At 43.2% G+C, this 21961-nt stretch overlaps 1 protein-coding gene across 1 annotated transcript in view; it reads left to right on the forward strand.

Annotated features, from left to right (window-relative positions):
• Positions 1-12447, forward strand: part of KIAA1549 (KIAA1549 ortholog) — a 109134-nt gene extending 96687 nt beyond the window's left edge. The window contains exons 19-21 of the mRNA XM_012447576.2: positions 5164-5321; positions 9985-10130; positions 12092-12447. Of these exons, the coding sequence (XP_012302999.2) occupies positions 5164-5321; positions 9985-10130; positions 12092-12346 (559 nt within the window). The 3' untranslated portion in view covers positions 12347-12447. The remainder of the gene's footprint in view (positions 1-5163; positions 5322-9984; positions 10131-12091) is intronic.
• Positions 12448-21961: the final 9514 nt, after the last annotated feature.

Below are 21961 nucleotides of genomic sequence, written 5' to 3' on the forward strand. Positions count from 1 at the left end.
AAAGGGAAGCCTATCAGACTCACAGCAGACCTCTCACCAGAAACCCTACAAACTAGAAGAGTGGGGGTCAATATTCAATATCCTCAAAGAAAAGAATTTTCAACCCAGAATCTCATATCCAGCCAAACTAAGCTTCATAAATGAAGGAAAAATAAAATTTTTCACGAATAAGCAAGCACTCAGAGATTTCATCACCACAAGGCCTGCTTTACAAGAGCTTCTGAAAGAAACACTATACACAGAAAGGAACAACCAGTATCAGTAATCCCAAAAACTTACCAAAAGGTAAAGAGTATCTCCATAATGAAGAATCTGTATCAACTAATGGGAAAAATAGCCAGCTAGCATTAAATGACAATATTAAACTCACAAATATCAATATTAATCCTAAATTTAAGTGGATTAAATGCCCCAATCAAAGACACAGACAGGCAAATAGAATAAAAAGTCAAAACCCATCAGTATGCTATATCCAGATCCATCTCATAAGCAAGGACACACTAAGACTCAAAACAAAGGGTTGGTGGAAGACTTACCAATCAAATGGAGAGCAAAAAAAAAAAAAAAAGAAAAGAAAGAAAGAAACAAACAGGAGTTGTAACTTTCGTCTCTGACAAAATAGACTTTAATAGTAACAAAGACTAAAAGAAAGAAGGACATTACATAATGGTAAAAGGATCAATGCAACAACAGGAGTTAATGCTTATAAATCTATATGCACCCGATACAGGAGAACCCAGATACATAAGACAAGTTCTTAATGACTTATAAAGAGACTTGGACTCCCGCACAGTAATAGCAGGAGACTTTGACACCGCATTGTTAATATTCGACGGATCAACAAGATAGAAAATTAACAGGGACATCTATGATTTGAACTCAGACCTGGAACAAGTAAACTCAGTGAATATTTTTAGAATTCTTCACCCCAGGTCCACAGAACATACATTTTTCTCAGTATCACATTACACCTATTTTGAAAGTGACCACATAATTGGAAGTAAATCACTCTTCAGCATTTGCATAGCATTTCACAGACTTAAATGAAATATTGGTTGGCTGTTTGTTTGTTATTTTCTTCTCTTATTCCTTCCTGTCTCCGCTGTTAAGCACAATTATCGGCACAAAAGAGGTTTTTAATACCTATTTTTAGATTGCATTCCAGCCTGGGCAATAGAGCAAGAATCCTGTTCTCTCTCCCCCTTTCTCTTTCTCTTTCTTTCTTTCTTCAAAAAAAAAAAAAAGAATAGAAGTGAACTTGTCTATTCTGATAAAAGGTATCTTGACAAATATTACTCAGTGGTGAAACGTTAAAAAGCCTTCTCTCTGAGAGCAAGAACAAGTCAAACTTTCCTGCTCATATGACTTCTATTCAAAATTACCCTGTAACAAGGCAAGAAAAACATGAAAAGAGTAAAGAATTCAAAGAAAGGAGTAATACTGTTATTATTCACAGATGATATGATTCTGTAGTAGCAAATCCTAAAATGTCAACACACAAATTGTTAGAATTTAGGGAATTTAGCAAAATTGCTAAATAGCAAGCCAACTAAATTGCAAAATAACTGGATATAAAATCAGTCTACAAAAATCTGTTTTATATAAGCAACAAACAGAAAAGACTTTTAAGCCCTCTAAAGAAAGATGTTCACCGATTGGGCAACTCAATATTTAAAAATGTTATCTCTCCTCCTATGATTTGTAGATTCAATGCAATCCCATTCAAAATTTCAGTAATTTCTTTTTAATATGTGGAAACTGACAGATTCTAAAATTTATCTGCAAATACAAAGGGCCAAGAATAGCCCAGATACCTTGAGAGAGAAGAAGAAGGTATTGGACCATTCTAAATGTTGTACATTACTGTCAAGTGACTAAGATGGTACAGCATTGTGGTGAGGCAAGGGAAATAGACCAGTCAACCACCTATGTGTGTACATTGGTTTATTACAAAGCTGGCATCGCAGTAAAACAGAGTGAATCTCAGAAATCAAACCCAACCATCCCTTCAGTGACCAGAAGTCACACAGAAGAAGGAATGTTATCTGCTTCCTACTTTCTTTTCTATTTTTTTAAAAATCTGTCATCATTTTCAGAGCGGTTTGCTTTGCTTTTTTCCAGCCTTCCTCCCCTACCACACAGCTCTATGGTCCAAAAGCAGCAAAGGTGAAACTGGCAAGGTGAGGTCAGGTGATGCAGGGCAGAAGTTAGAGATGGGGACCATGACCATATAAACGGGTCCAGTTACCCAGGTTAGTCCCATTATTAATAGCTTTCACCCTCAAAAGTGTTGTGGTGTGGATGATGAATCGTATGATCACCCACTTTAAAGGATTTTAGAGTGTTGGATTGCAAACCGTGTTAAGAATAAAGAGATGGAAATGTAGGCAAGAGGTGGGGGGAAAGAAGGAGGAATTAAGTGAATGGGAAGAGCTAGTTCTTCCCATGTCATGGGTGGACGGTCCAGAGGTTGTGGTTAGGTGAGGTGTGGACTCCAGTTTACAGGTCCTGAAGGAGGAGCATGCCTCATGGGAAGCTCTTAGATGTATAAAGTCAGGGGTGTCACACATCCCTCTCTGAGGCCAATCTAAAACAGCAGCAGTTATTTAAAAAGAGTGACACAGGTAACCTGGGTTTCAGTTTATGAGGTACAGTCTAGAAATCACACTGGACAATAAGAGCAGGTCGGTCTACATTCTGACCAAACTGGTGAAATCTGTGAATTACTGGTTCAGCATCACTTGCAAAGAACTATAGAGTGGTCCTCAGGGTGGGGTTCTGAGACTCCTGGAGCGTGCTTGAGACCTTTTCGGGGACGGGGGAAGTCTGTGAGATCAAGACAGTTTTCATATTAATAAGATGTTACTTTCCTTTTTCCATTGTATTGACATTTGTACTGAAGTACAAAGCAATGGTCGGTGAAACTGCTAATCTTCTTTTTTTTTTTTTTGAGACAGAGTCTCGCTCTGTTGCCCAGACTGGAGTGCAGTGGCATGATCTCAGCTCACTGCAACCTCCACCTCCCAGAAGCAGTTCTCATGCCTCGCCTCCTGAGTATCTGGGATTACTTCTGTGTGCCACCACACCCAAGCTAATTTTTGTATTTTTAGTAGAGACAGGTTTTTGCCATGTTGGCCAGGCTGGTCTCGAACTCCTGACCTCAGGTAATCTGCCCACCTTGACTACAGGTGTGAGCCACCGTGTCCAGCCAAAACTGCTAGTCTTCAGCGTGCATCCAGGCAGTGCCACCAAATTGTATGAGTAGTCATCGTATTCTTCACTGCTCTGTCATCACAGTTTTAAAAATGCCGGTTTTATGTTAGCATGCCCTTGGTGACATAGTCAAAATCATAAATCTTATTAAACCTAGACTCTTAAGTCTTTGGTAGTCTGTGGGACAAAAGAGGAAATACATAGAAAGCATTTCTGTGGAATATAGAATTTTGAAGGAAAAGCCCTTGCTCCCATTCTTTAAGACTGAACTGAACCAACTGCTTTTATGCTTTTTACTTGAACAAACAGCTGGGAGATGTGGTTATTCAGACCCGGATGTTTGGCAGTACTGTCTTGAAAATGAATGAAGTGAGCCTGTCACTTCTAGAAAAACAACTGCCAGTCTTTGTTGCTAATGATAAAATGAGCTTTCAAGTGAAAATTTGAATTTTGGAAAGTTGTCTGCCTGCCACTGTGAACGTGACAACTTCCTAGTACCTTTCTGGCTGAGTTCGATGATGAGATTAGTGAATGGGATTTTTCAATGCTGCAAAATGAGAGGTAACAATATTGAGAAAGTTTGCATAACTCAGTGAACTATGTTCCAAATGACGGACATCATAAGATCAGGCATGGGTTAGAGATCCATTCAAAGTGCAAGAGGGAGCTTTGGGTTTTAGTGTAACAGAGTATGAAAATTTCACCAATATCATTTCAGATTACACATCGCAACTGACCCCTGAAGAACTGCCACTTGTTGAATTTTGGTGTGGTCAAGAAGAATGTCTGAATTTTTTATTTTTTTGAGACACAGTCTCACTCTGTTGCCCAGGCTGGAGTGCAGTGGCATGATCTCGGCTCACCGCAACCTCCACCTCCTGGGTTCAAGTGATTCTCCTTCCTCAGCCTCCTGAGTAGCTGGGATTACAGGCATGCACCACTATGCCCAGCTAATTTTTGTATTTTTAGTAGAGATGGGGTTTCACCACGTTGACCAGGCTGGTCTCAAACTCCTGACCTCAGGATCTGCCCGCCTCAGCCTCCCAAAGTGCTGAGATTACAGGTGTGAGCCACCACGCCCAGCTGAAATTTAAAAAAAAAAAATCCGAAAAGGCTATTAAAACACTCCTTCCTTTTCCAACTATGTATTCTGTGAAGCCAGATTTTCTTCCTAACATCCAGCAACTGACAGGATACAAACTATATGAGAATCCTTCTATTAAGGAAATTTGAACAATATAGTGCTACTCTTCTCACTACTTTTTTTTTGAGGGGGGATTGATAAATATAGTTAATTTTATAAAAGTTATGTTAATACATGTTTAATTGTTATTTGTAAATAAATTTTAAAAATAAGTATTTACATTTTTTTCCATTTTGATTTCTAATCTGGTAAATATCAGTACAATCCACATAAACAAGAGCTCTTGGGGGTCCTTAATAATTTTTATGAGTCAAAAGAGGTCTGGAAATAAAAGTTTGAGATTGCTGCTTTAGAACACTGGTTTTCAGCCTTAATGGACACCAGGATCATGTGTAGTCTTAAAAATTACCGCCATGTTGGTCTCACCTTTAGTGCTTCTGTTTGAATTCATCTTGGATGTAGTATGAGCGTGGTGATTTTTTTCAGGCTCCCCAGGTGATGCCAACATGTAGCCGGGGAAGGAAGCACAGCACTAGGCAGATGCTGGAGACAAGCAGGCCCTGGGTTTGTCAGTATCAGCTGTATTGCAGGCACTGTTCTGAGTGCTGGAGGTAGGGCAGTGAACAAATAGAGAAGTCCCTTCCCTCAGGGAGCAGGAGAGACATCTCTTCCCCTTCCAGGAGGGGAGATGGTTAAGCAGGTAGACAAATAAGTGTTACCTTTCTGTACAGTTGGGGGTGGACCTCATGAAATACCAGGGCCAGGGTGCAGTGGAGTCGTGATGTGCCTGTTTGCTTTGCCTTCAGACCAGGTTTTGGCCCCGGTTTGCTGCAGTCTTCAGAGCTGGTGCCTCCTGACCCCCAGCAGTCACAGGCGTCCGCCGAAGCCCCGTTTGCTGCCCGAGGGATCTACTCAGAGGAGATGCCGTCGGTGGCCCGGCCTCGGCCTGTCGGGGGCACCACAGGTATATGTGGCTGTTTAGCTTGCATTTCTGAGCTATGGGACATTTACTTTTTGACTAAATTGAAAGAAACTTGATTTGGGGCTTCTCAGAGTGTCAGTGTCCAGCGTGCAGGGGCCTCTGTCATTTTCCAGGGATGTTTCCACTCAGATCCTGATGGAGATGGAGGTGGGAAGGGAGAGAGAGGCTAAGCTCCCAAAGCTGCTGTCTGCTGATTGGCTCTGGAACCAGCCCCTTCGTGTGAAATTCACAGCACGCTCCCTCCAGGAAAAACGCTTCCAAATCCTTACTGTAAATGAAAGATCTCACTCTGAGCACTTTGGATGGCATGAAAACAAGAGTTAGTTTTAAAGAAAGTGCGTTTTTCAGCTTGTAACGAACAACTCTCATAGAAAACTCTATCTCAAAACCAAACAAAAGCAAGTTTAAGCCAATTCGAAATTTGCAATAATTGATTGATATTTTTTCATTATGATTTTTCTAGGAAATTCTTTTATTTTGCATTGTCTATTAGTCTGCAAAACAAATCACGTCTCCTGGAATCCTATAGGATTTCCTGAACTTTATAGGTGCTTTGGTCTGCAGTGAGTCTTGATTCCCCTGTTAATTGGTAGATCTTTGAACCTCCCTACATGGCATATATACTAAGAAAAATTCAGATGTATTAATTTTTAATTTAAAATCTGAAAGAGCTGGGCACAGTGGCACATGCCTGTAGTCCCAGCTACTCCGGAGGCTGAGGTGGGAGGATCGCTTGAGCCCAGGAGTTCTGGGCTGTAGTGCGCTATGCCGATCGGGTGTCCGCACTAAGTTCAGCATCACTATGGTGACCTCCCAGGAGCGGAGGACCACCAGGTTGCCTAAGGAGGGGTGAACCGGCCCAGGTCGGAAACGGAGCAGGTCAAAACTCCCATGCTGATCAGTAGCCGGATTGCACCTGTGAATAGCCACTGCACTCCAGCCTGGGCAACATAGCAAGACCCCATCTCTAAAAAAAATTAAATAAATAAAATAAATTTTTAAAAATCTGAAAGAATATAGAAATTACATATATCAAACATTCAAAAGGAAATTATTTTTAAATTTCTATTAGATGAAATGTAAAAATTTATGGAAAATGTTTAAGATTAGAAGGATTACCTTTTTAACTATAGAACTTTATGAAACATGCATATGTCTGAAAATTGCCAATTATTTTCAAAAAAAGAAAACAGTACCTAGGAGAAATTTATAGTACCTCACGATCAAGAAATATTTTTATTGTAGAAGATACCTCATATAAATTAAGTGGGCCAACCTGAAAAGGTCAGTGGGAAAAGGAAAAAGGTCCAGTTTTTAAATTATTTTAAAAATGCAAATTAATACCATAATGCACCATTTCAATCATGAAATTATTTTTATAATCTGGTATGGTAAAATTAGCATCCAGTTTCTTCATCTGTGCTAGGGATATTTGCACTCACCTCCTTGGTGGTTTGGCTGATAAAAGAAGATGACAGAAGTACTCGAGATAGTGCCTGGCATAGCATAAACTTTGAATAAATATCAGCTGCCATGACTGTCGTCACTATTATTCTCAATGGTGGCGTAAATTATTAAACTTTTGGAAAGCAATCTGGCAGTAGGACTTACCAAGCTTTTGATTTGGTAATTCCAGTTTTGGAAATCCAGGCTCACTCTCCTAAAATCCAAAATATTGCGGAAAAACGACATGTGTCAAGATATTTACCACAGCATTATTTGTATAATAGCAAAATATTGTTAGGTTCCCTAGATATACCTAGTAGGAAAGCCATCCCTGAGGAAATTGTGCAGCTACTTAAGATGAAGAGGTCGTAAAAAGCCAGAAAAGGGGAATTTGAGATTTACCAGTTGCCTCCTATGCATTTGATGCTTGATCTGTTTTATCTCTTTTTAATCCTTGAAATAACCTTCTGAGGTAGATTTTTTTTTCTTTTTCTTTTCTTTCTTTCTTTTTTTTTTTTGAGAGGGAGTTTTTGCTCTGTCACCCAGGCTGGAGTGAAGTGGCACCATCTCAGCTCACTGCAACCTCCGCCTCCTGGGTTCAAGCGATTCTTCTGCCTCAGCCTCCTGAGTAGCTGGGATTACAGGTGCATGCCACCACACCCGGCACATTTTTGTATTTTTAGTAGAGACAGAGTTTCACCATGTTGACCAGGCTGATTGTGAACTCCTGACTTCGGGTGATCCGTCTGCCTTGTGAGCCACCGTGCTCTGCTGAGGTAGATTTTTAACCCTGTTGGAGAAGTGAGGAATCAAGGCTCAGCGGTAGCCTTAGCCAGTCGCTCAGGGTCGCAGCGCTTGTTGGTGACTGAGCTGGAATGCAAACCCCGGCTTGCTGGGCTCAGTGCTGACTTATGGGGGAAGCCTGTGCTGTATTGTTACGTGAACAACGCAGGATACAAAAATCCTACCAAATGATGATTTCCGCTGCTATAGTGGCTTTACACAGGAGATGTGCTTTTCTCCCTGTGCAGTTGGTTGAGCCTTTGGAAATGGTGGCTGCACTGCACTGCTCTGACAGCATTTTGCAAGATTTGCTCAAACAATGCCTGTTGGGCAAGGAGTGCCAGTAGTCCTGATCATTTTAATACCGTTCGGATTTTTCAATAACTGACCTGGTGCTCCAGAACAGTGCATTGCTCTGCCCAGAGCCATGACAGCTTTTCCTGACTTTAATTATCATTAAATATCCAAATAAAACCATTAAGGAGTTCTTCTTTTTTTTTTTTTAATGTGGTTGATTATTGGAGGTTGTTGGTCAGGTATTGTAGCTCACAGCTGTAATGCCATTGTGGTGGGCGGCCAAAATGCGAGGATCTCTTGAGGCTAGGAAGAGTTCAAGACCAGCCTGGCCGACATAGTGAGACCCCATCTCTTAAAGAATTGAGAGAATTGAGGTTGTTAATTAGGCAGCTGGAGTCGGGATAGACTTAAAGATGGAGGAGGTGCCTCCCTTAGCGTTGGGCGCTTGGAGCCGTTGAAGCTCCAGTTGGAGCTTCACAGGTGAGTTTGATGATAGCAGATTTGGAAATTTTTTTTTTTTTGGGAGATGGAGTCTCACTCTGTGGCCCAGGCTGGAGTGCAGTGGCATGATCTCGGCTTACTGCAACCTCTGCCTCCCAGGTTCAAGCAATTCTCCTGCCTCAGTCTCCCGAGTAGCTGGGATTACAGGTGCCTGCCACCAGGCCAGGCTAATTTTTGTATTTTTAGTAGAGACAGGGTTTTACCAGGTTGGCCAGGCTGGTCTCGAACTTCTGACCTCAGTTGATCCACCTGCCTCAGCTTCCCAGAGTGCTCGGATTACAGGCGTGAGCCACCGTGCCTAGCCGGAAATAAGTATTCTATTTCACAGTACTTAAGAATCACTTTTTTTCTCCCTTAATTTGCAGTATAGGTGTATTTCCATATGCCACAAGTTGATGAGGGAGAAAAATATTGTTTATTACCTGGCTTCAGTAGCCACAAGAGGCTGCAGATGTCTGAGCGTATGAGTGTAGCAGAGTAATTTGCTCTACAGAGTCCTCTGGCTCTGTCACCAGCTCACTGCACCATTCAAACTGGGGGACTGGTTTTAATTATATTGTGGCTACATTACAGACAAAATATGAGTTATTATGAAAATATACTTTAAAATGCTGAATTTAAATACATATATATCCTGCCTTTTAAGGAAAAAAATAAGCATATTATATATCCAGGTCCTTGTGAATCTCAAAGCCACAAGCAAGAAAGAGCCAGGCTTCAGCTTCACGATGACTCCAAACCTTTCACTCCTTTCTTAATCGATGAGCTGCTCCTTATTGGTAACCTCGACAGAGATGAATGGAAGAACCTTCTGTTGTACCATTTATCTGCAGTCCTGATGTCTAGCCACGAAAATAAGGGCAAGCACTGTCAGCCTCTGAATTCAAAGGAAATCAGAGTCCAGGAACCAAGAAGCTCATGATCTGTTTCTCTTAGGAAATACCATTTCTGGAGATATAACTGGTACCAAGTCGTGATCCCTCGTCCTTAAGGAGTGTGCTGGTCAGAGCTGAGAGTGTCTTCTGACAGGGTGTTTTTGGGGGAATACACCCTGTCTAGGCATGGGGAACCTGTGGGGAAACAGTTTTATCAGGGCTGGGATGGGGGTTCCACTGGGCTGTTGCTGTGCTCACAGGGAGGAGGGGTCACCCTCACGCAGCACTTCAGGAGAGGAGCCAGAAGGCTTTCTGATGGGCTGCTAGGAAACGCGCAGGAAAGAGGAATTGGGCATAGGGTATAGTTTTTTAGATCTGAGCAAGTAGGACTGCATAGTCCTGTGTGGAAATGGGGATGGTGAAATGGGGGACAGGCTTAGGCACGGGTGAATGTCGGGGAGTCAAGAATTCTGTTTCAGACTTTTTTGCAATGGGATTTTCTTCTTTCATTTGTTTATTCTGATCGCTTGGTCCACGTTGCTTTGTGGTGCATTTCCCTACCTACCGGACCCTCAGGAAATGCTGACAGTGTGGCAGTTGAGGTGAGATTTCTGGAGCTAGAACTGGTACCAAGTCATGACCCCTAGTCCTGAAGGAGTGCAGTGGTCAGAGCTGACAGTGTCTTCCTCAGCAGCTGCACTCTCCTAAAATGTTGACCAGGCCACTCCACCATGTTCTTCCAGGCTCCCAGATCCAACACCTGACGCAGGTGGGAATTGCCAGCAGAATGGGAGCTCAGCCAGTAGAAATCGCATCAAGCAGAGGCAGCCAGTATGGGGCGCCAGGCTGGCCTTCGTACGGGGAAGATGACACGGGGCGAAGAGAGGCCGTGAGTATCTCCTGTTTGAGTCGTCAATTAAAATTTAGATATAGGCCGGGCACGGTGGCTCACGCCTGTAATTCCAGCACTTTGGAAGGCTGAGGTGGGCAGATCATGAGGTCAGGAGTTCGAGACCAGCCTGGCCAACACAGTGAAACCAGGTCTCTACTAAAAATACAAAAAACCCCACAAAAATTAGCTGGGCGAGGTGGCGGGCGCCTATAGTCTCAGCTACTTGGGAGGCTGAGGCAGGAGAATCACTTGAACCCGGAAGGCGAAGGTTGTAGTGAGCCAAGATCGCGCCGCAGCACTCTAGCCTGAGTGACAGAGTGAGACTCTGTCTCAAAGAAAAACAAATGTACACATAATCCCTCAATTTAGCAGCTTCTGCTTTGCGGGTCCCTTTTTAAAACCGACGTCAAAAAAACTTTAAATCTCCCAATTACTTGTGTTTCGGTTTACGGTTTTAGCATCTCGCTTTTGGGAAGCATATAATTTTTCTTGAGGCAGCGTTCAAGCTTTCAATAGTAAATTTGAATCTATAGTTGACTAAACTCTGGAGTTCATGTTTGGTGGGATCGCCGTATAGAAATTCCTGCTCTTCCACAGCATTTGTGATTCATTGTGGGTTTATTAACGTCATTTGTATTGTGACCATGAGTAGGTAATTTTGTAATAAGCACACAGTTGGGGACATTTTAAGACACAGGCTTTCTTTTTGAGACTTCTGTTCGCTCACTCAGTCTGAGCACCAGTGTGCTTTTCTCAAGAACTGTACATCCTGGGGGAATAAATTAATGAAGTTGAAAATGAAAACCAGAATATTACTTTTTGTTTTATCCTTATCGTTATGCTACAGCGTTCGTTGCATTTCTGTACCTTCCCAACAGACACACTAAATTCCTTTCATAGCTGGATGCTCTTGCTTAATGAAAGGACACTAACTTTAGAATATGGCGTTTCCCTAAAAGAGACGTTGTTATAGTCTCAGGTATCTGCTTTGAGTTTGCCGCCATTTCTCTTTTTTTGTCTTCATGTTGCCCAGCTTAGCTTCATGAGGTGTTTGGGGTTGGTTTTGGTGTTTTGCTTTTTTTAAAAAAAAATGGAGACAGGGTCTCACTATGTTGGCCAGGCTGATCTCGAACACCTGGCCTCAAGGCAGTCCTCTCTCCTTGACCTCCCAAAGGATTGGAGTTACAGGCGTGAGCCACCGTGCCTGGCGTGGGATGTTAAGATCTTCCTGTCACATCCACTTTGGAGCACCACTTGGTCACTATTTGGAGAAGTGGAACGTAGAAAGAACCTAGAGCTGGAATGCTGTCTTTGACTCATGAATAACTTGGCCCCAGCGTATGTTTTTTAGTACACAGATTTAAGTACTCTTACATATAAATGCAAAGAGACATTTTTTTCCACTGAGAAAAAAACCATGAAAAACATTCTGAAAAGTGTAATAATTCTTGTGAAACTACTGCCAAATTAATGTGTATGCTGCAAATATCAGCAACACTATTTTATGCTTTAGTGCAGATAACTTTTTAAAGAAAAGGCTCTACAGAGCCCCCAGTAGACAGACAGACAGACAGACACACACACACACACACACACACAGAGCAGCTAGATAAAGCGGAAGATGGTGGTTTCGTGGGCTCTAGGCCAGGGCAGAGGCAGCTGTCCCCCTTGTCTGTCTTGCGTGGATTGTGGATCAGCTTACCTTCTTCAGCAATCAGATATCACGCGGCCTTTCACCCCCTGGGGTACTCCAGCCTCCCCGCTCCCTGTTCTCCCCAGGCCCCTGGTGTCTTCACCCCTCACCTCCACACGGGGGCATAGGCGGCAGGGCCCTGTTGGAGGGCTGAGTTCGTGGAGGGATGTGGGCGGTCCTGGGAACCTTCCCAGAGCCAGTTTGCACTTGACATTCCCGCTTTTCCTTCTGTAGGAAGTACAGTAACGTTTGCCGTGTTTTTCAGACACACATGCTCGGACATCAAGAGTATTCTTCTTCACCGCTATTTCAGGTGCCAAGGACTTCAGGCAGGGAGCCCTCAGCTCCTCCCGGGAACCTCCCCCACCGGGGGCTGCAGGGCCCTGGGCTGGGTTACCCCACCAGCTCCACGGAAGACCTGCAGCCCGGCCACTCCTCAGCCTCTCTCATCAAAGCGATCCGCGAGGAGCTCCTCCGGCTCTCCCAGAAACAGAGCACCGTGCAGAACTTCCACAGCTGATCGGCCCGCCTTGCAGATTGGCCAAGTATCCGCTTCCCGTGGAAGCAAGACCAAAAGGAAATCAACCGAGTGGGTGTTTGTAAGAGGAAGGAGCGCCTCCTGGGCAGCCTGCCCGCCGGAGGGAGCAAGTTGCGATTTACAAGATGCCATAAGTCATGTGACAGTTCTTGAGCCTTTCACTGGGCTGGCAATTGTGTGACCACTTGGGTTCGGTTAAAATATATGTACTTTGGCCACAAGCCAGCAGCACTTCACAAAAACAAAACACAAAGCTAAGCTAACAAAAGGACTGCATTCGTCTCTTTTTTAAAGGCAGTGATTAAAATGTATAGACGGCGTAGGGATGAAAGGAACCAAGCGTTTCCGTGGGTTGGAGACTGGTACGTGGACGATGAACCTGCTGCTTTGTTTTCTGAGAAGAGGTTTGAAGACGTTTTATGAACAGTCTGATTTTTCTCTTTTACTCCATAGGAACTTATTTTAATAGTAACATTAACAACAAGAATACTAAGACTGTTTGGGAATTTTAAAAAGCTACTAGTGAGAAACCAAATGACAGGTTGTAGAGCCTGATGACTCCACGCGAAGCCATCACCTGCATTCTTCCTCCTCCTTCTGGTGCTACAGTTCCAAGGCCCCTTCCCCTTCATGTCTGAAACGCAACGTTGGCTTTTTCAGTGGAAGAATAAGTTAAAGGTTTCATTTTGTCCTAGAAAAAAAAAATCCCTCCCAAAGCAGGGCAAAAAGCTGAATATTTATTTGGTTATCCCAAATATGGATAGCAGATTAGATCTCCGTTCTTAATTACTTTTGCTGTTTCTTAATTGAGCACACGTAACTCCTGGCCACATCCCAGTTCAGCACTGATCGCTAAGCCCAATCCTATAAAATGAGGCTTTTGAGAGGTCCTCACTGATCCTTTCTTCCATTTTGCTGTTGATTTGTTCACAAATTATGTTTGAATGAGAAATCTTCTGTAAGCAAAAGTTACGTAATAATTCCCAGGACCACCAAATTGTTATGCATACATCTCTACCAGTCACATGCCCTGTGTTCAAAACCTGGAAATGAAATTGAGTTCAGTTCAGCCTCTCTGTAACGAATCAAGCAATGTAAAAGAGCTTTGAGACTTCAAGGGAAAGGAGAGAGTTGCTTCTCGTTTCTGATTTTATTGTGCTATTATTCTGTCGAGTGGCTATTAAAATTGTCTTACGCTCTTTGGGCCTAAGAGGGGATCATCTTGATGAAGATTTACTCCTGATGTAACATTTCCCCACGTTCCAAATCATGGTAAAGAAAACAGTGACAAGGGCCATTCTGTTTTCTGGTACCTGAGTGAAACTCAGAAGAAAAGCAGGCTTAGCTAAGAGATTTTTCACTACGAACCCGTTTTTATTAGATCAACGAATACAGTCATGCATCGCTTAACAATGGGGATGCGTTCTGGGAAATGTGTCATCAGGCTGTTTTGTTGCTGTGCCAACATTCTAGAATGTACTTACACAACCTACATGGCCTAGCCTACTACACACCTAGGCTGTGTGATGTGGTCTATTGCCCTTAGGCTACAAACCTGTACAGCATGTTACTGTGCTGAACACAGTGATATTTGTGTATCTAAACATATCTAAACGTAGAAAAGGTATGGTAAAAATACAGTTTTATCATCTTATGGGACTACCATCAATGTGCAGACCGTCATTGACCAAAACATCCTTATGTGTGCATGACTGTACTTTTAATTGAATAACAGGTGAGGGGCTAGAATTTGGGGCTCTGACTAGTCAAAACCTGTGTATCCGTGCCAAGTTTTGAGATCCCTAAAACAGGTTTCCAAAATGGAGTCACTGGATTTCAAAACCGTGTTTCAGGCCTTGTCGTACAGATTTAGAGTCTTAACATATGAGGAAAGTTGGTTCTGGGGAGTTACAGTGGAGCCAGTTTTCATCTGGACACCTCTGAAACAGAAGGGGTGCAGGAGAGTAAGTCTCTCAAGGATGATAAAGGAGGGGCGACATCTTGTCAGGCGATCCTCAGAGGCTCCAAGGAACATTGGAGAGAAGGCCCCCTTCTGGGCTTGACATCTTGGTCTTGGTTTAATACTAGACTCTCCCCAAACTGAAGGATTCTCTTTGCATGTCACTCAAAAATACCAGGTTTGCTGAATATTGTATTAAGAACTTCAGATATCCAAGCAGAATTTTATTCTGGACACCATATAATGAATTCAAATCATGTGACGGCAAATGGGATAAATGGCCCCTTCTCTCCCAGTTCTGCTCGGTGCCATAAGGGTTTGCACATAGAGTATATTAAACATGGTGACCTCCTTTGAGCATTGCAGAAAGAGGGCTCTGTTTCAAAGTGGGCTGACTGTAACAGCAATTTTGATGCCTTTCAAACTACGATAAAGGGATTTTAACTGTATTTTTATTCTTAGAAACAATACACCTTTAAACAGACGTCCAGACCAAAGATGATGTGTAATAAGCGGCCGGTGATTATGGGGTGGTGTGAGCAGGCCCCCGGGTGCCCCAATCACCGGCACTCTGTCGGTGGTCATAAAGCACATGTGGTGTGCACTTGCTTCCTCTCAAGGCCTGCCACAACAGTTTCACCAATCACCAAACTCAGAACAAATTAGCTGTGTGGGCAGCACCATTCCCCCAGGCGTCTTCAGACACTCAGTTAACGTGATCCATGAAAAGAAGGTCCTCGTGTGGACGGTGTGTGACTTTGGAGTCCATTTCTGGAAGCACTCTACAGTGAACAGTTGAATTTTGTGTCTATTCTTTTTTCCTATTTTAAAAAGTTCTAGTGGTAACACAAACTGTACATTTGAGTCAGAATGTTTGGAGACATGATTTGTTTTTTCAGAGTCTACTTTGTCACTCACTGACCGTGTCAGATTCCTTCTCTGAACTTCATTCTCCCCATCAGCCAAACAAGAACAGGCCTCCCCCGCCACCTTCCAGGCTCCCCAGTTGTGAGAATCAGATGCAATCATGTGTGCAAATGTTCTGTGAGGAGGGAGCATAAAGCACCGTGAAAATGTAACGTGCTATCGATGTGGATGCCCTAGGATGAGCGCTGTGATACGCTACGCCCCTGCAGTGAGTGGCTTCACACATGGGTGATGAGCAAAACTGAAAGTTCCCTGTGACTCATCTTCCTCACTCCCATTTTGCTTTAAATTCACTTCTTCACTAATTTTCAAATGGCATTTATTAAGCATCTTTCTGCTCCTGACTTTCTGGCGTCTCTGGCCCCAAATAAGCCAGCAGACATGAGCCTTGCCTTCTGAGATTTTAGAATCTAAGATAGTACGAATGGGTATAAAAGATGGAAGATACAGATAAATAGATACAGATCAATAAGATTCATTCAAAGAGGTCAGGCGTGGTGGTTCATGCCTGTAATCCCAGCACTTAGGGAGGCCGAAGCAGGTGGATCACTTGAGATCAGGAGTTTGAAACCAGCCTGGCCAACATGGTGAAACCCCGTTTCTCCAAAAAATACAAAAATTAGCCAGGTGTGGTGGCACATGCCTGTAGTCCCAGCTGAGGCATGAGAATCGCTTAAACCTGGGGGGCAGAGATTGCAGTGAGCTGAGATTGTACCACTGCACTCCAGCCTGGGTGACAGAGGAAGAGTCTGTCTCAAAAAGAAAAAAAGACACAAATGCATTAGGTACCCAGAAGAAGTTGCGGAAGTTGCATGTTTGGAAATGCGAGATCTGGGGAGCCGTCAACTTCAGAAGTGACTTTGAAGGCAGGGCAGCTACCCAAGCAAATGGTGTGGAAGGAAGAGCTGAGCATGGGCCTAGGAAAGGCTATAGGCATGGGGTGCAGCTGCCAGTGAAAACGAACCTGATCTTGATCCACCTTAGTAAGGGGACAGAATCCCCAACTGCACTATTGAGGGAGTTTTAGAAGAGAAGGAAGAGGTGCTCGGAGGATGCTTTTGCAGTCATACAGCAAGGAAATGACTAGGGCTGTGAAGATCTACAGAGGAAGTGCTCCAGTGTTGGGGTGGGGGCAAGGGAAGAGGACGAAAATGATGAGAATGACACTGAGGTCGTTGTTTCCAGCCGATCTCAGCAGCGTTTGGCCACGCCAAATCCTTTGTGGAGCATAGTGAGCTATCAATATATACATTCAGCTTCTTTACAGCTACCTACAGGTTTTCTCCACATTATATTAATTTCATAGTGTTTTGATTTGGGTGGCTTTTAAGCTGTGGGTGTTTGCCAGCCAGGTATTTCCTGGCACGCAGCCTGTGAGGCAAAGCACAGGTGAAGGTAGGCACAAAAGGCTTTGGGCTAAAACCAGCAGTTCTGTGCTGTAGGAGTCTCTCGTTTCCTGCGGACGGGGTCACTGTTCCTGCATTTGCACAATAAGTGCTACAGTAACCAAACCAGTCATTGGGACACTGATTTGCAATGCATTGGTGGTAATTCACAAATTAATCATTACATAAGCCTCTCTTACCCCTTTCATACTAGATTCTCAGACATGAATGAATTTGCCGTTGGGAAGGAAAGCTGGTTAAGGTTCTGGGCACAGGGGTAGGGGAACTCCAGTCTTAACTCCCATGCTAACTTTAGTGGAGTTTTCACTGTCGTCATTTCTACCTCCGGAGCAAGGCTCCAACACCAGTCCCAGAGCCTGCTTATCCACATTCGCCCTGACCGAGAGCAAGAGAAAGTTCGCTTCTGCACCAGCAGACAGCATGTGAACACAAAACACATTTTTATGGCATAGTCAGTTGAACTTCATTTTTACATTTAACATGTTAACACATTCTAACAGGGTTTCTATGAGCAGCTGCTGTAACATAAAATGTAATAGACTTAACACTTGTTAGCTAATGAACAAGGAGTGTATGCACTTCAGGTTTCTTTTGATATTCTTGGAGGTGATTGTCAGTGTTTAAATAGGACTACTTTCTTCACTACGAAGATGACTTGAAAATGGCAACATCATGGTACATTGCTAAGTTCATGCTTGTGTGTGTGACAGTAGACTTGATAATTTATCTTAAAACACAGCAGCATTGAAATTTAGGAAAAGAATATTAAATGCCTTTGGAAACATGAAATAAAGTTAGAAGCCAGTGAGAAAGTGACAAGCAATGAATGTCTTAATGCACTATAGTTAAAATGGCTTCCCACAGGGTAGAGAATTATCCAGGATCCTTACTTTTCCTTCTTCCTCCAGGTCTTTCAGGGGTCGCTTCACATTTCTGAAAAACTGAGTAGTCTGGGCCTGGTGGCTCACGCCTCTAATCTCGACACTTTGGGAGGCTGAGACAGGAGGATCGCTTGAGGCCAGGAGTTTGAAACCAGCTTGGGCAACATAGTGAGACCCCATCTCTACAAAAAAATTTAAAAATTAGCTGGGCATGGTGGCATGTGCCAGTAGTCCCAGCTACTCAAAAGGCTAAGACCGGAGGATTGCTTGAGCCAAGGAGTTGGAGGCTGCAGTGAGCTATGATCATGTCACTGCACCCCAGACTGGGCTACAGGGTGATGTCCCATCTCTGAAAAAAAAAAAAAAAAAAAAGCGAATAGGTAAAAGGGACAGAGGTGAAATTTTGAGTGATTTGAGTGTCTTACGGTCCCTGATTACACAGAACCTGTCTGGGCTACTTGAAGCATCAGGAATAGTCTTTTAGTACTTGCCAGATTTCAAGTATTCATAACTTGACTCCCTAAGTGTACAAGTTGGGAACAGTACAGAGCGAAGTTCAAGTCACATACCCTGTACTGTGCCTCCTGCAAATGCGGGGAGAGAAGAGGGAGGTGCTAGAGGAACTGAGGCTCCACTCATTCATTTAGTTGCTCTAAGTACCAGAGGACTCGTTTCAGAGAAGGGGAGTAGAAACACCGTCAACTTTGCCCTCCTCCGGAGCATCTCTGGGACGCATGGAGCCTGGGCTAGCGTCAACAGGAAAGGTTGCTCGGCAGAGCTGCCTGGCGTGCTGACTTGTCTCCCCCTCCTTTGTCAAGGTCCATGTTTTTCTGGCTCTTCTGCACACTCATTCCTAGATTATGAGCGTTCATGTACGAAAATGTGCAGAGCAAATTGAGGCCACCTGTGGCATCAATACTGCAACTTAAACTTGACAATCATGGCTTGCTGGTCACAAACAGGCACTTAAATCTCAGTGTGGGTGTACGATTTAATAATCGACCCCTCCCTTCTATTTGTCGGTTATGTTTCTATCCTTCAATAGCTGCACTGTTTTCTAATGTGCTGTAGAGTTTTTGAAATAATTTATGCAAGTATTTGGTTTCCATGTTTACAGTTTATACAGCTTTCCTAGCATTTTAAATGGAAATGTCAATAAATGCTATAAATTGGTGTCAAAGTGATATTTTCTGTTGATTTCCTTTGCAACATGATCGTTTTCTTGTTTGTAAAACCTGAGACGCTGGATGAGATGATCCTTCCGTTCTCTAATTTTGTGTCTCTGGTGAGAACACCTGGTACTTTTGTTACTGGTGGAGGGTGTCCAGGTTCTTGGCGTCTTGAACAAAGAATTGGACAAAACTCACAAAGCAAGGAAGGAATGAAGAAATATGTAGAAAATGAAAATACACCCCACAGTGTGGGAGCGGGCCTGAGCATGGGGGCTCAAGGGCCCCGTTACAGAATTTGTGGGGTTTAAACACTCTCTAGGGCTTTCCATTGGTTACTTGGTGTATGCCCTATGTAAATGAAGAGGATTAAGTAAAGTCACGTGGTCATTTACTCAGCGTATACCCCGTGGAGAAGATCTTTCCTGTCCTAGCTGAAGTGTGACTCGGCCTTACGTTCCCTGTCTCCGGACCCCATTTTCCTGCCTCACTTTCATTGTCCAGGGAATTCAGTTGAAGGTATTCTATTCAGTGTGTGGAATTTGCAGACTTGTTTTCACTCCTGTTTGCCTGTGCCACTCCTTTCTACTCTGTTTAATTTGATTGCTACCCCCTTACCAAATGGATGGATCCCCTAAGAGCAGATTCAGCTTGGAATTAAAAGATTAGTACCATACAATTTAGAAAGAGGAGAAGATCAAAGTCCACACAGACTTGAAAGGTAATAGGGTAAACCTGGAGTTGTTTACAAGACCCAAGACAACAAGAATCCCTTGAAACTTAGAAAAGGGGATGGGCATCGTGATTCATACCTGTCATTCCAGCACTCTGGGAGGCCAAGGCGAGTGGATCACTTGAGGCCAGGAGTTTGAGACCAGCCTGGCCAACATGGCGAAACCCCATCTCTAATAAAAGTACAAAAAACAGAAATTAGTTGTGCGTGGTGGTGAGCACCTGTAATCCCAGCTACTTGGGAGGCTGAGGCAGGAGAATTGCTTGAACCCAGGAGGCAGAGGTTGCAGGGAGCCAAGATCGTGCCACTGCATTCCAGCCTGGGCGACAGAGTGCAACTCTGTCTCAAAACAAAACAAAACCCCAAAAACAGAACTCAGAAAAGGAAAAGGAACTCAAAACACAGTGGAATATAACAACTAAATGACGCAGAATCCTGGATAGGATCTTGTAATGACAGCAATCACAAAAGAGAACATTAGTAGGGAAACGTGAAACCCAAATAAAGTCTATAGTTAACAGTATTGTGCAAAGATTAATGTATTGGTTTTGTTAACTTTATTATGGTTATTGAGATTTTAATGTTAGAGGAAGCTATATAAAAGGTATCCTGAAACCCTCAATCACTTTTGCATCTTTTTTTTTTTTCTAAAAGTATTTACAATTATAAACATGAGCCGGGCGTGGTGGCTTATGCCTGTAATCCCAGCACTTCGGGAGGCTGAGGCGGGTGGATTGCAAGGTCAGGAGTTCAAGACCAACCTGGCTAACTTGGTGAAACCCCCTCTCTACTAAAATTACAAAAATTAGCCGGGTGCAGTGGCACATGCCTGTAATCCCAGCTACTCAGGAGGCTGAGGCAGGAGAATCACTTGAACCTGGGAGGCTGAGGTTGCATCACACCACTGCACTCCAGCCTGAGTGACAGAGTGAGACTCCATCTCAAAAAAAAAAAACCAATTATTATATATATTTATATAAACAGGAATCTGGCACAGATTAAAGCCCACAGACCTTCTGCAGAGGCTACTGTAATCCTGGCCTGTGCATCCACCGCCCAGTGACTGCAGTACTTCTCAGGGCAAGCTGCTAACTTTGAAACCACAGTTAACAATTGCAAGTCTTGGCAGAAAATAAGCCTTCAAGAAGGAGAGCTCATGGGATCAACCAAAAGGATAATTTAAATCTAAAAATTCAAGAAAATAGGCCAGTATGAAAGAGATAAATAATGTTGGATGTTTAAAGAGGTTAAAAAGAACTAAGAACAGGATATTACATAAAGGTCTAAGCAAATTTGCCAAAACCAAAAATAAGTTCTTAGAAGAAAAGGACTTTTTTTTTTGAGACCGAGTCTTGCCCTGTTCCCCAGGCTGAAGTGCAGTGATGCAATCTCAACTCACTGCCACCTCTGCCTCCCGGGTTCAAACAGTTCTCCTGCCTCAGCCTCCCAAGTAACTGGGATTACAGGTGCCTGCCACCACTCCCAGCTAATTTTTGTATTTTTAGTAGAGATGGGGTTTCACCATGTTGATGGTCTGGTCTCGAAGTCCTAGTCTTAAGCAGTCCACCCACCTCAGCCTCCCAAAATGTTGGGATTGCAGGCATGAGTCATGCTGCACCCAGCCAGAAAAGAAATCTTTAAAAAACACAATATACACACGATGGTCAGATATTTTAATATTTTACACATATCTGAAGAAATAATTATAACAGTTTTAATTAATAACTTTATATTATGTTTTAATCTAACTTTAGATGGAAAACAACAAAAATAGTGGAAACTCATTAGTAGAACTTATTACCCTACAAGGTTTTATATGCTCCAAATGCAAATGGAAATGATAGAAGAGCAAAGAGTTTCTAGAAACAGCTAAGACTTACAAGAAAGGGCAGGCTGGTCCCACACTCACAGCCTGAACCCAGAGTTTAAATGAATATAGCCGGGCGTGGTGGCTCACGCCTGTAATCCCAGCACTTCGGAAGGCTGAGGCAGGTGGATCACCTGAGGTTGGGAGTTCGAGACCAGCCTGACCAACATGGAGAAACCCTGTCTCTACTAAAAATACAAAATTAGCCGGGTGTGGTGGTGCACGCCTGTAATCCCAGCTATTTGGGAGGCTGAGGCAGGAGAATCGCTTGAACCCGGGAGGCGGAGGTTGCAATGAGTACAGTAGTGCAGAATACAATACTATTCTGTTTTTTGAAAAAGCGTACAAAGTGATTGTGCCATTGCACTCCAGCCTGGGCAACAAGAGCGAAACTCCGTCTCAAATAAATAAATAAATAAATATGGATTTGAGCCATAACTGGCATTTCTTGTCTCTCTCTCTCTCTCTCCTCTTCCTCTTTGCAGCTGCCAAGCAGAGCTTAAAGTATAAAGAAAAGAATAACAAGAACAGAGCTCCTTTTGTTCAGCTTCTAAGTTAGGTAATTAATGAAAAATTCTCATTGGATGATGCCCTATTAAGTAACTTGCTTCCTCTACAGAACTGTAGCACTTTGCCACACCCATCCTGGAATAA

This window comes from Aotus nancymaae, unplaced genomic scaffold, assembly GCF_030222135.1.
Source record: "Aotus nancymaae isolate 86718 unplaced genomic scaffold, 86718_ANA_hifiasm-v0.15.2.pri h1tg000002l, whole genome shotgun sequence".
NCBI classification, from domain to species: domain Eukaryota; kingdom Metazoa; phylum Chordata; class Mammalia; order Primates; family Aotidae; genus Aotus; species Aotus nancymaae.